Below are 14521 nucleotides of genomic sequence, written 5' to 3' on the forward strand. Positions count from 1 at the left end.
GGCGAGCGCCCCCGTGCAGGGCCGGGAGGACCGGCCGGGGGGAACCGAGCCCCCCGTAGCCCCCGAGCCCCCGCCCCTCCCTCACGGCCCCCGCCGCGCCGCGGCCCCCCGGCTTCGGGGGCGGGGCTTCCCGCGCCGCGTTTGCATAGCGCCCGCTGAGCCACCCCATTGGCCAGAGGAAGGCACGCGCCGAGGCGCCGGCCCCGCCTCCTTCCCCAACGCTGCCCAGAGACGCCGCTGGCTCCGCCCCTCCGCGGGGCGGTGGCCACGCCCCTTGCCCCGTCCCCGCTCGCAGGCTGCCTGGAGACGGGGAGCCGGAGAAAGCTCTGCCCATTGGCCGACAGCAGACGGCCTCTCTGATTGGCGGGGCGCGGCGACAGGGGGTGTGGCGGGCGGCGCGGATTGGCGGAGCGCGCAGGGGTGTGCGCGGGGGGCAGCGGCCCGGAGCGGGGCGCTGAGGGGGCCGCGGCGGCTGGAGGATGGGGGCGGCCGGCGGCGCGGGCTGCTGAGCGGCGCGGAGCCACCCCCCCGCCTTCCCCGCCCGGCCACCGCCGCGCTCCCCGACAGCATGAACCGGCTCGGCTCCGGCACCGTGGGCAGCGCTACGGCCGCCTCCCCCGCCGGCCAGTACCGGGTGTGCGGCAATTGCCGGAAGGTGCCGAGACAGGTACCGGCGAGGGGGGGTGCGGCTGTGAGGCGAGGGGAGGCTGTGAGGCGGGGGGCGCTGAGGACGATACAGACTTGTGGGTTGGGTGAAGACTGGGGGAGCGGGGCGGTGGGGCAGTGCCGTGGGGAGAAATGGGGCGTCGGGCAGCGGTGGGGCGGGGGGATGGAGTGGGGGGGGGGCACCTGGGGCGGTGTGGAGGGGGCCTGGTGGGAGGTAAGGGCCTGTGGGGTGTGGGGGGGACGCGGCCCCAGGGGTGAGGATGGGTGCCAGGGCCCGCACCCCCATCGCCTCCCTCCCCCTGGGACGGTTGTCACTCGCCCCTGCCCCAGGCTACCTCCCCCCGAGGGTCTGGGGGGCGCCCGGCCTCTCCGATGGCATGGGGGTTGTGTTGGGGGGTGGACTTGGGGCCCAGCGGTGCTTGGAAAGTTTATCCACATATCTCACCGGCAAAATTAATCTCCGCCAAGCCTTTGTGTGGGGGCATCCGAAATCAGAGCTTTAAAAAAAAAAAATTTAAAGAAACACCCCAAAAGCCCCTTCCCCCCTTCCTCCCCCCCAATCCGCTAAGCCCCATCCCTGCAGTTGTCAGCAGCTCCCTTGCGGGGACCCTCCGCCTCAGGAGGGGTGTAATCCCTATCCCATCTCCTCCCCACATCTGCTTAACGGGGAGCAGTAGTTGAGGTGCTTTTTGTTTGTCCAGGGCAAATGAATTAAAATTGCTGAGCTGTGCAAACACGCCGAGCCCCAGCGCCCAAGATGAACGCGATGCCGTTTTGGGTTTTATTTTAATTCAATCTCGCCCGATACATTTTGCGCCAGGTTGGTTCTTGCGAATGCTAAGAAAGCCTGTAAGTCAATGAGCTCAAATATTTGCGCTCTTTGTCCAAAAACTGTTTTTCTTCCTCTGTGGGTCAGGCCAAGTGCCAATCAAAGTTGTTTTTCAAGCCTCTCTTCCCTGCAGTAGGACTGCTTTTTTCTTTCTTCTTCTTTTTTTTTTTTTTTTTTTAAGGGTTTGGTTTTTGGAAAGGAGGTGTGTATTTAGGGGAGGGGGGAGGAGAAATGTTAAAAATCGGTCAGAGAGAGAAGCAGATCTTAAAAATCATGTTTCTCGAATATTTTAATGGAAACAAAATCTTATTAAATGTGCATGCTTGGTATGTGCAGTTATTTTTTCCATAAACTCTTGGATCATATTACAGTTGATACTTGGTGCTCAGCTCTCAGCTCAGCTTGCGAGAAATGTAATGGATCAGAGAAGCGCACATCAGCAGAGTCTGATTTTTAACCATTTCGTTGCAGGATCGAATCCCTTCTTGGCTTTAACTTGCTGCTGTTACCTCTTTAAGAAAAACAAGTACTTAAAAGAGAGAAGTTCTGCAGGGTTAAAGCCCGAAACAGCTTCAGACTTGACATATGTCTGAAGACATACAAATTAACTGGTGCCAAATATGTCTGTGGAGAAAGAAGGGAGGGAGCTTGCTTTGTTCTGCCAAATAATCAAAATGTTTTGTTGACAAATAAAGTGGTGCTTGGCAGCATTTGTAGATCTAAAATTAAATTTAAATTATTGAATTTTTTTGAAGCCATAGTCTAATCCTGTTGCGTAGGACTTTTTTTGTATACCTCTTTAATATCAGTGGCGGGGGGTAGGACTAGATGTTACTTCCCTTGTAAGAGGAAACCTGCCGGATTAGGTTTATTTTTTATTTTATTTTAATTATTATTTTTAAGTTATTTAGAGGGGATGGGGGTAAAACATAGGTACCCAGTTGGGTCTGTTGAGGAAGGCAGCTCAACACTATCCTGGTTTGTCTGTAGTCCGTTCAGCTACTTCCGTTGCAAAATTGGGGAAAGAAAAAAAGAAACTGAGCAGCAGCCCATGAAACCCTCTTGAAATATAGGTGCTTTGTGCTTGCAGCGGTTGCACTAGGACATCATTGCATCTGTGTTTTAGGCTGGACAATAAGCATGGAAGTACAAAGCTTCTGACTACATCTGTATTCATTTAAAAGTTGGTATAATAAAAATCACTGTAAATTTTAACCTTTTGCATTTCATTGACAAGCATGCAAGTAGAAAACAGGGAGGGGAAAAAAAAAGGCTTGGTGGAAGTGAGATGCAAATTTGACCCGAGTCTCAGAGTAATAATCTCCAGATAAGTGCTGCCTCATCTGTTCTTTTGATGGTGGTGGTGGTTTTTTTTCAATGCTCATGTGATAGTATACTGGAAAAATGATTTGCCTTAAAACATGTTGAATCTCTTCTGCCCTCCTCAGTCTTAAGTCTTTATTTGAAGCCACTTCAACACTCGCAGTTTAGGTAGTGCTGTTGTCAAAATTATAAAGGCCAATGTAAGCTTTCTACTTGGTGACATACAATGAAATTTGAAATAGTCTAGCAGGTTTGGGATTCTCAAGGGTGAAGGTAAGTTTCTCTTGCACCAGGGAAACAGGAAAAGCTAGATGCAGCGCTTTAGGTTTCAGCTAATTTCAAATTAATCAAAGTTATGCTTTATTACGGAAAGTTCTATTAGGGTAGTGCTAGAAACTTGCTAAGGATCCACAGGTTAAATTTGCCTGTGAGGAAAGTTTTTCATATTAAAAAGATACAATTTGCGGTTGGGTTTATTGTTACGGGACACTTTAAATAACCAGATCTACTTGCTGAACAATTGCTGCTAATCAAAAGGGCTTAAACAGTCATAGATACAGCATCAACCTTTTTTTTTTTCCCTAAATCAAATAATGACAACCAGTAATAGGTGAAGTTACTTGGGAGTTCGTGAGTGAGTTTGTTGAACAGACAACCAAAGCTAATGCTTTGACTCAGCTTAAAATAAATGGAAGAATGAGCAAAAGGAGATAAGTAGCTCCGGTTCGTGGGATTGATGGGCAGGCTTTGTAATAAAACTGCGGGGTATTGGTAGGAAAAGTGCTTAAAATGGTATACGAGTGCTGTAGCCACGTCTTTCGTAGAGGTGTCTGAGAGTCGCTGCCTATTGCTGTAACCGGGGCAGCCTCCAGCTCTCAGGTTTGAAAATCCAATGTGTGGGGGGTCCCCAGGCTGGGGAGCTCTGGGTTATAGATCTGGAGGGGGTCTGGAGCCTGTTGGAAAGCCAAGGTTCTCCTGCCTAAACAAAATTGGAAGCCCGAGCAAGCAAGAAGGGCATATACAGGAAGGGCTCAGTAGTCCTTTAGACAGATAACTGCCTCATGAAGGCTTTTAGGAATAAGCAAGACTCTTCAGAGGATGGGAAAATCCTGATATGTCAGGAAACGTAGGAACAGTGAGAGTTTGCCAACTGTTCAAGCGTAGTTGCAAATTGCAAAGTGTGCGAAGTAAATGGTTCTTTTACATGTACCTACAGGTCAGTAGGACTGAAAAGAAAGCGAGTGTAAGAGTGGTTCCAGGATTAAATATTTTTTTTTATGTTAGATTTCAGTGAGGAAGATGATATAAATGCAATCGCAAAATGGGTGATGGGGGAGTGTGGTTTATAAGCACCCATCGCTGTTGGCAAGTGGAAGTGAACCTGGCTTAGCCGACCCCCCTGGCTTCAGCCACTCTCTGTACCGGAGTCTTGGAAAAAGGTACTTGAAATCCTGGATCTGTTCCGTGTTTTCATAGACTTACCCAGTCAGGGTGATCCTGTGAGAGGGAAACAGCCATCAATATGACAGATGTAATTTTCAGGGCTCCTCATCCTCCCTGCCAGTCTCCTCCTTTAGCATGAATCTCAGTACCGTACAAGTTACTAAAGCAAATTTTCAAGGAAAAGCATGCAGATACATGAAAAAAAAAATGTATGACATGAAACCACCAAAAGTAGGTCACGCTAGACTTGTGTAGTCATCTTCTGTTGATAAGACATCTGCTAGAGTGTCCTCCTCCGAAAGCTTTGGGTGGACTAAAACTAGATTTCATTCATTAAACATCTGAAGTAACGTCACAGGTTGAACTCCTTGCTGCATTAGCAAGTCAGCTGAAATTAAACTTTGGGATTTGCTAACACAAAATGTTGTAAATACCAAAAAGTTTAAGTGCGTTTGAAAAGTATTTGGGCAGATTCATAACAGTAAAATTAAACAAGACCTGTAAATAGGAAATAGCAACACTTTCCGGTATAGTTTCTATATGCCTTCCTGGCTGTTAGCGTCTGCTATTGCCCCCTGGCCGTGACAGGTTACTGGGCAATAGGGACCTTTGAGCTGACACATTTTGCCTATTTTTCTGTTCCTGTTAATTAGTAGAGGAGTGATTGGGAACTGATGGGAGTGGGGATGGTGGTGGGCCACGCTGAAAGGAGAAGTCATGGTGCTGAGAGGAGACTTCCAGTGGGTTTTCAAGGCATCACTTTTGAAATTAATCTGGTTTAACGCTGTCCCGGGTCACGATGAGAGCGTGACTCTGAAATATGTACACCCAGCAGAAGTGGTAAATACTGTCGGGCCAGGGAAAGAGCAGAGTATTTTGTAAAAAGCTGGGAGACCTTGAGCACTGGTGTAGTTAGAAGTGGGGTGAAATCCAGTGGTTATGAGATGTAAGAGTTATAGGCTTGGCTATTTGTTACTCATAACTTAAGAGCAGCTCCTCGGAAGGATCCGGGAGAAGGATATTGGTGTGCTGGAGGACCAGCAGCTTGCTGTCACCCTGCAGGACAGTGTCACTAGGGAGGAGGGAAGCTGGGAAGGAGGGACCCAAATTAAACAGGCGCAGAGGTGAGCTGGCTGGGTGCTGGGAGAAACAGAGTATTGGTTTTGCAGGAGGAGACTAAAAGAGTTTGCTTTTTTAATCCATCAGAAACAAAGCCTGAGAGGGAATATGATCTATGTCTCTAAATACAGCCAGTGGTAATAGCCAGTGAGGAGAAATTAGTCCAAGAGTAGATGGATGTAATATGGTCGTAAATACATTTGGGCTGGAAAATTGAAGCGTCCAGAGGTATGATGTTCTGGAAGAGTTTGTTCTAGTTCTGGTGCTGTCAAAAAAAGCACCTACTTTTAGGACTAGAAAAATGTGTGAACGTCATTAAATGATGCAGTGCTTACAATAGCACCAGCTGAGGCTCAGAGAGTTGAGGTCATATCCAAAAAAAAAAAGACACACTTTCATTCACTTTATTGTTCTGTGTGGGTGAGTAGGAAAGTGGCCCAAAAGTGAACCAAATATAGTCTAATGTCAGGTCTCATAAGCCTGTGCAAGCTAAAATATGTGTCACCATGAGTCATGAAGGTGCATGGAGATGCTGTTACCTGTTCAGTAGAAATCAAGAGGCTTCTTTCAAGGACGTCTCAACTATTTTGAGGAAAGTCAACCTGGTTCAATCTATTCTGAACACAGGCAAGTGAAAGTTGCTGTGCCTTTGCTTGGAACACACCCTGGGTTTTCCACAATGCAGCATTTTTGTCATCGAGTTGCATAGCATAGTTTGCTCTGGAAATCTGATCAACCAACTTGACTGTCACAGAGAATCTTATTTTGTAAAACCAAACGATGTCTTCCATAGTTTGACCACTCTTAATAATAGTCTCGTCATGCTGTAGTTGTCTTAATTTACAGTTGCCTACATGGCTTTAAATCTCCGATGGGCCTCTTTCTAAAGGAGTTCTCAAAGTGATTTTCAAACTCTAGCATAAAAACCTAGCTCTGTTTTTATCCACTCTAATTTTAGCAACTTTCAGTTGTCTACAACCTGGTATCTGCCTCCCATGTTTGTGTCTTCCAGTCCCCTGGAGCGCTGCCGTGGTGAAACCAGCTCAGGTCACTCCACCACTAATCCCACGTGCAGAGCTAGGGGCAGAAGATGGGTCTCTCAGGGTCCGAAATGTAAAGCTGTAAACCAAGAGCAACAAAACCAACCTTTTAGGGCAGTTAAGTTTATCAGCAGCAGGCCCCTCACCCTCATCATTTGTTCTCACTTTTTTTGGGAAGATTTGGTGAAAAAAACAACCAATTTACAGAACAGGATTCTTTCCTGTGAAATAAATACAGTGAAAGACCAGAGATGACTGTGGTTTCTCTCCTTCCCCATCCTCATGAGTCTTGCAGTGATTTGTATCTTTTCAGAGTCTGACCCTTTGAAATAATTGTTCTCCCATTCCCCTGTGTTAATTATTGGCTTTGCTGCCTGGAATCTTAGAGCTCTATTGCTCTTCACACATGTACGCTGATCTTGAGGCTTCCTGGCTTCTTCCACTTTTCCCTTAAAAGCTAGCATAAAAAATTTTCCTTTGACCTTCCTAGTCTCATGTACTGAAAATAAGAAGGCAGAACTATTAAATTTTCATTAGATCTGTAATGAGAGTGGTGTGAGTGAAATGAACCTCTGGAGAAGGACGCTGTTTTGCAATGAAAAGCTCTAAGAGGTGGCCTCATAGGAACCACACTCATTTAGAGCAGTCGCCTTTATTTAAGACAAAAACAAAACCAAAAAAAAAAACAGTCTTCCCTGAATTACAGGGAGTGAGTGGAGGCAGGAAAGGAAAGAAAGTGGGGAGGAGGATTTTCTTCAAAAGAAACTTTGAGGTTTAGTGTTGGGAGTGGGTTAGCCAAGCGTGGAGGTTGTCCTCTGTTAAGACTTACGGCTGCTGGTAGGAGTGGTGCGTTGTATTAGCCAAATCACAGGCTGTGGTTTGGAGATGCGGGCTCTGTGAACATTTGCTTTAAATTTATGCATATTACTTAATTAGTGCTTCAAATTTCACATCTCTTTAAATGACGGTGTTTTGAAATCTGAAAAAAATAACATGGTTTGTTAAGCATCCTTGGTTTTTCCTCTCTCCCACATTGGTGAGGGAGCTGTTAATACTCGTTTGGTTCTCTATTTGAATCTTTTTTTCTGGCTAGGGAGATCTGAGTGAGAGAAGATAGTGGTATAATTCTCCCTGGGTTTGTGAAGCTAAGGGAGTTGGCCTGGAGATTTTATTATCAGATTTTCATTTCCAGGGCTGGGGAGTAAAAAGGGATCGCAATCATAATTTGCTTGTCCAGGCTGAATATTGGCTTTTGTCTAAGTGGGTCAGGATAGACTGGGGGGAAAAGGGATGTTTTCAGTGGAGAAGAAATTCGAATCATCAGGAGGAAGACCTTACTTAATGAGAAATTGCACCTCATCAGCTTTGGAAAACCTGTATGGAAATAATTTATGCTGTTTAATTTCTCTGTTCTTTGCAGGTGTTCCTGTTTGTATGCAGAGGTCCTTCCCATTGTTGTCTCTGCAACCCAGCCTGGTAGTCTGTGCACTTTAAGTAGAAGCTGTAGGGAGCGTAACGCAGATGACTCAAGTATCTTGTGAAATTCCATTACAGGGAGGTAGGAATATTCTCCGCAAACAACTTTTTCTGACTGTTTATCAGTCAGTCAATTCAGCGTGTTAGGGGTAGTTCAAGAAATTTTATGGGGTTCTCGGTATGCCACCCTGGGCAAACTAGTGTTACTAGATAATAGGGGAGGCCATGATCAAGGGGTATTAATTTTAAATGTCTCTCTTAACCACTAGTTTCAAATTCTTATTATAGGATGCTTCTTGCATATCAGGCACTGGATAACTGTCAGTTTGGGCAAAATGCTAGTGTAGATGATAGTTAATATTGCGTGTTTAGGATGCTGAGAAACTATTTTATTCTTGGTGTAGACCATATCAACCATTGATTTATTCAAATATCTTCATTCTCGCATCTTACTTAAATTGAAAGTAAACTTTTTTTCTGTTAGGTCTTGTGACAATTGGGGACTGAAGTTAGGGAGGGGCTGAACAGCGTAGAAGTAATGGTGCTCAGGATAAGAGATGGAAGTCGGTGCTCTAAATCTAAAAAGGCATCTTGAATCTTTCCTGAACATCCTGGTTTCCCGAGTTAGAGTAAGATAAATAAACAGGTACAACCTCCTGATTAAACACCTATTTTTTTTCTTCTTAATGACTCTCATATTTCTCTCAAGGTAAGCATCTTGTTTTGTTAGACCAGCAATGGGTTTCTAATGGATTCTGAGCTCGGCCACTTGGTAACAGCATGAGACTACCTACACTCCCCATCTCAGGGGATCAGGTGGGGAAAAATAATAGTGGAGAGGAATATGAAGTATTCCTGGCTTCATGTGTTGTGAGTAGGCTGGAACTGAAAGGATGGATAAGCCTGCATCACACAAAAAGTAAGTTCCTCATGGATTTGCTCCATATTGTGTGGTCAGCGCGTGGACCACCCTTAGGGATGGGGTTTAAGTCTTCGCCAGTGTACACAAATGGTAGATTAACATGTATGAAAGCCAGGAGAAATCGCATTCTTGAGAATTATGTGGAACCATAACTCTCTACTATCTCTTCAGGCACAGAAGACATTGGGAAAAAAAGTAAAAGGTGACTTTAAATTTAGGTTTTCATCTATTCAACATGAGCAATATGCTCATAGATACAACCAGTCTGTCTCAGTTGCTGCACTTCGGAATCAAAATGCATAATTGTGTATCTGTTTTAAAGTGTATTAAATTTCAACTTAGTTTTGACATGAAACGAGAGAATTGTAAATTCTTCTAGAGTCAACTGATACTGTAAAGTATCAATTAAATTCTTCCTTAGAAGGGAGGAATGGTTGCAGGGGATGACTCATTTAATGTTTTCACACAAAAGTGAACATTAAATGTGACTTGTAAGTTACTTGGCAATTAAGAATTTGTGCTTCTGAGCAATTACGCATGACCTAAGTAAAACAGAGTTACGTTGATGATAGTGAAAAAGTGCTAGTTGTATTGGTGTAAGCCATTCTTAGAGCAGTACAGAGCTGCTTGCTCAACATCATCTTTTATCTGTCTCTGGGCTGTTTATCACTGCATTGGATTTGCTCTGGCTGATACCAACAAAACAATTGAAAACCAGCATATGTTCTCTCCTCTGTATGAATTGTACGGTTACAAAGTCTTTAATAAGACAGTATCTTAACAGCGTTGAACCTAATTTAATAGCATGTGCTTGTAAATATGTTTAATATCTCCTCCTCTAGCATGTGGTGAAGGGAATATAGTTACATTATTGGTTAAATGTATCTGGAGGGTTTTTGGCCATATGGTTCTAAATCTGTTTTAATGTAATTATCCCTATTAACTAAAAAAATAAAAAATATTCCCATTCCCTCCGAGTTGATTGACATTCTTCTCAGTAAAGCACCCTCGTTGCTGATTAGAGGTGTGGAAATAGTAATTTGTTCTAGCATTTAGAAATTTGATTAGACCTCTGATGAAATGGAGCGCCTACACGCTGTCTAAATATTCTACCTGACACCAGTTGGATCTCATCCAGCGTGGAAGAACACTTGAAATGTAGCTTTACTACAATATGTTTTGTGTCTTGAAATCAACTGTGCTGCCTGCATGCAAATACCCACTGGCTGTTCAGCAAGCAGAGTGAACCTTGACCCTCCCTGGAAATAGGCATCAGGATTTGATTATTCCGCTGAGCACTCATTGCCTTACTGCAATAATTAGCTTAGAGTTAGAAAATTAAGGCAACTGTTTATGTGGAAGCATCCATACTACTAACTCCGTAAGCTGGACTTCAGCGTGGATGCGCACATACGTTACACATAGTATGAAGTGTATATGAGGTAGAAGCATGCTGTTCAAAAGCACACACTGTTCTTGTGTGGTAATAAATTGATAACAACAGACTATAAATGAAGATTTAAAGCTTCACATTTCTCTCCCCATTAGGAGCTGGCTTGTTCTGTTCCCTCCAAAGGCTGATTGAAACACCCACTGGGTGCCGTGGCAGCCGTTCTAGCACCCATGGTTTAAGTCCTCTTTAACTCAGTTGCAGCAGTTTTTGCTCAACTACTGCCAGAAAACTCTGAATGAGGACTCTTCGTTAGGTTGAATCTTCCAGTCCCTAGTGGTAGGAAGCACGTTAAAACAGCATTTCAGGTGCATGATGTTCATTAGGCAACAGTTCATTTTGCCTGCTTAGCTTCTTCGTCTGAAATACGGAAGATAAGCTCTAATGCATCTGAACTAGAATCATACAGCCTTTTGTCTTCTTCCTTGTAGGGTTTTTTTACTCTGTTTCTCCACTGTATTTAATATTTTTATGTTTTGCAGTCTCCACATTTAAACAAGTACAGTGGAAGTGTTGAACCAGAAGAACTCCATCTATTAATACTAGCTTTATTAATGCTTCAGGAGACTTCGGAAATTTTCATCTTCTGTTCCTTCCAGAAAAGCCACCTACATTAGTAGTTTCGTTTTTGTGTTACTGGGGAAAGATTGGACGAGGCAGTAATGTCAGGGATCGTGCAGGTAGAACCTGCTTTGAGATAAGTGACTTTTATTCCAGCGATTTAAAACTTGTCTCGCTTCAACGCTGGTGCTTCACAAGTAGTTAGAAGAAAAGGTGTGTTAGTTGAAAAGGTCAACTGTAGCGTAATTAAAGGCTGAAGGAGCTGGCAGCCAGTGTTGGAGTTCTTCAGGGGAGACGGAGCTTGGTGCTTGTTACACCTGAGCAGAGGACGAGTGGGAAAAGAGCAGTCTGCAGCAAGGGAGGGTGTGCTGGAGCCGTCTTCCACATACGGCTTAGAAGAGCAAAATGGGAATAGAAGTGGAAGGAAGGTCTCCTTCCATGCCCCTGCTCTTTAGGTCACTTACACAAAAGGTATTAGATAAAAGCTGTAGTTACTTGACCTATTTATCCAACAGAAACTTGCAGTACAAGCAAAAGCAGTTTGACTCTCCAGCGCTGTTGGTGTTTTGCGTGGGACACTCCTTTGGGTTAAGCTGTGCCTCATGAATACTTCCAGGCAGCATCCAGTCATCCAACATGAGCAATTGGTCTTGTTTGAGAAGCCAGGTCTATGGTGTTGGTTCTTGTTTCCCAGAAAAGTTGGAATACTTGGTGCATGGCCTGACTTCTGTCTGTACAGAGCTAAGTTGGGTGCAAATAAAGGCTGTGAACATGTCTCTTAGAGTTGGGCTTACTCTGATGGAAAGGGCTCCGTCTGGGTTTAGTGACTTCATTCAGAAAAAGGGCAAGTAGAGTGAAACGCAGTGAAGGGTCTCATTAGGCAACACGCGTTAATCACTCTTCCATAGCTACAGAAGTCTTCAGGCAGGGTATAAAATAAGTGGGTTTATTATTTCTGTAGTATTTGCTGGTGATTGTTTTTGTAGAGTCATTAAGTCACTAAAATGTAGTAAGTCCTCTTAGTAGAAGTGTAGGCAGTGATCTGAGGAGACAGTAGCGCCTGGCAGTTCTGAGGTTGGAGGTAAATCTGAAGTTCTGCCAGTCTGCTGGCCTGGAAGGCTGAAGAGAGCAGGAATAGCTGATCTGTTTCAAACATGTCTCTGTATTTACATGCAATAAATCTTCTGTAACAGTTACGAGTCTTCAGTTTTGAAAATCAGCATCTGTTTTAAGCTCTGTCAGGAAAATACATTTGTACCTTAGGTCTTCGCTGCCACCAGCTCAGCCACATTAAGTCAGTGTGTTTTGGAGATTGTATCTCAGTAGTGACTCACTTTGGTAAGACGTAGCTTAAGATGTAAAACGTTCTTTAAAAAAAGAAGAAAGAGGAAGAAACTGCCTGACTGCAAGTATTGTTATGGTTGTTCCAGCACGTCGGTGGCTTTCGGATGTGCTGCTGAGCTGAAGCCTTTCCTCTGTTGGTCTCTTGCCCAAGCCTCTCCCAGACTAATCAAATGTAAGATGATTAGCGTGTCAGCTCCTTGCTCATTGGAAAACATTCTCCAGCTTTTGCAAACAAGACTCCTTGGAGAAATAATTTGCTCTAATTGCTCTATTTTAGGATTTCCTATCAGGTGAAGAATCAAAAGGGCTCACCTGTGGTTTTCCATCTGTGGCCCTAGCACCTCTAAGATTTCTCTGGATTTGTTTCAAGGAGACTGTGTAAGAAAACTTATTCCAGTAAACTTAGAGGCATAGTGTAGATGCCACCTACTTCTGAAAACTGCTTACGAGTCAACTAATCAAAAAAGGCTTAAACTCCTGGCTTAGACAGCAAGGCGCTTGCTCTTGAAAATTGTACCTTTAGGCTAGAGGTAAAGCGTGTTAGTCAGGGAGATTTTATTTTTTGTTTGGCACGTTCTTTCTGTTTGAGTCATCAACCAAAGAAAGATGGCAAAAAAAAGTGCTTCTGTTAAAGCAAGAGGACATTGCTCCTTTTGGATGTCCAGAGGGACTATCCCTTTCCAGGCAGAGCTGTGGGAACAGCATCAGCGTTCCTTACAATATTTGAACTGTAACAAAGATGCTCAGTGGTCATCAATTGTACATGAGCATTCGTCTGAGAAACTTGTGCCAAGGGGGCTTCTCTTTTTTTTTTTTAAAAGCTTTTCAGTGGATTAGCTTTTAAAATTTTAAGGAACATCAGCCACAAGTTCTGCTTGCTATAAACTAGAAACCTTATATCAGCCTAATGTTTTAATATTTTTATATCTGGTTGAATTTTAATGTGAACAGCTTAGCTCAAGTTCTTTATGGTGAGGTAGCGTAGCCAACATCTGTTTATGTTCTTCCAGGTAGTTACCATCAATCTAAACAAACATCATCTGCCCATCAAGTGAGTTGGAAGGTTACATATTTATATTGTCTTCGTGTTCCAACTCTTCAGGGTTTTTTTCTTAACCTTTTTCAGATCTAAATTGATCTGAACTTCTGATGAGGCACATTCAGAAAAGGGCAAAAAAAATAACATTTGCTTCCTAAAAACAGTATTAGTAAATAACTGAAGTGTAATGTACTCAAGATTATGAAGTAAATGATATGATGCCACCCGTGTTGAACAGTGTAGGAATGTGCTCACCCAGGCACTAAGGAGCTCCGTAGTGTGGTGTCGTGGTTTGGGCTGAGCTGGCCACTAAAACTAACAACAGATGGGCTGCATCTTTTAGACTGGATTAGCACAGTGCTTGTTTCTGCAATGGTCCAGTTCAGTTGAAATGTCTCTTTCTTTGGGTGGTGCCAATTCCTATATATATTAGAAAATATATTTTTTTTTTCTTAATAGCATTTATAGAATAAATAGTATTATTGAACTGATCTGCTGCAGATACATAATATAACAGCATTAGAGCAGGTATAGTGGGTCAGATCAAAATTCGGTGTTCTCCTCTCTCTGACAGTAGCCAAGGGAAGGTATTTAAGGAAAAGGACACAAAGTGGAGCAAGTTCGTTGTGACAATCCCTTGGCACTGTTTCCAAGTGCCAAGTCTCCAAGTGTGGAGGAATGGCTGAGTGAAAAAGGGCATGACTTGGTTACAATGAGCAACCCAGTCTTTGATAGGGATGAGAGCCCGGAGGAGGCTGTGAACTGTCCTTGAGAAACAGAAGTATGAAGAAGTAGCTACATGATAAGTAAGTGATAAGTGGTACTGCCTCCGGGAGATAGAGAAACCTCTGCTGCGCGTGGACAAGAGGTCTGCACTAATTGTGTGAGCGCTCTAGGCGCGTGAACAGAGACTGTAAGCCAATCGTATAATTGTTGCTAGCGTGTGCTCTGCTTGTCTGTCTTTATATACTCTGTGTGAACTTGAATAAAGGGAGAACGACCATACTCATATTGAGACTCATCGTTACTCCGGGTCTGTCTCCCACTCCGACATCCAAGTATTTGCAACTTGAAAACTTCCTGAGCTGGAGGTGGTTTCTCCATATTTAATAACCATTCTTGCATCTGTCTTCCATGAGCTCAAACAATTCACTTTTAAACACACGCCAACTTCAGGTGCCCACAACGTCTTACGGCAAGGATTTCCACAGCTTAGTTCCACATTGTGGAAAAGGGTAAGTACCTCTGCTTGAGCTTGTCACCTGCTGGTTGGTTCCTAATCCTTTTATTGGAGGTGGTAAAAGCACAC

General features: G+C 44.0%; 1 protein-coding gene across 1 annotated transcript in view; it reads left to right on the plus strand.

Moving 5' to 3' along the window:
- The first annotated feature begins 568 nt into the window (after window positions 1-568).
- The window catches only part of SESN3 (sestrin 3), a 37625-nt gene continuing 23672 nt past the window's right edge, over window positions 569-14521 (plus strand). The window contains exon 1 of the mRNA XM_074145503.1: window positions 569-667. Within this exon, the coding sequence (XP_074001604.1) occupies window positions 569-667 (99 nt within the window). The remainder of the gene's footprint in view (window positions 668-14521) is intronic.

The sequence above is a fragment of the Numenius arquata genome, chromosome 1 (assembly GCF_964106895.1).
Source record: "Numenius arquata chromosome 1, bNumArq3.hap1.1, whole genome shotgun sequence".
Classification (NCBI taxonomy): Eukaryota; Metazoa; Chordata; class Aves; order Charadriiformes; family Scolopacidae; genus Numenius; species Numenius arquata.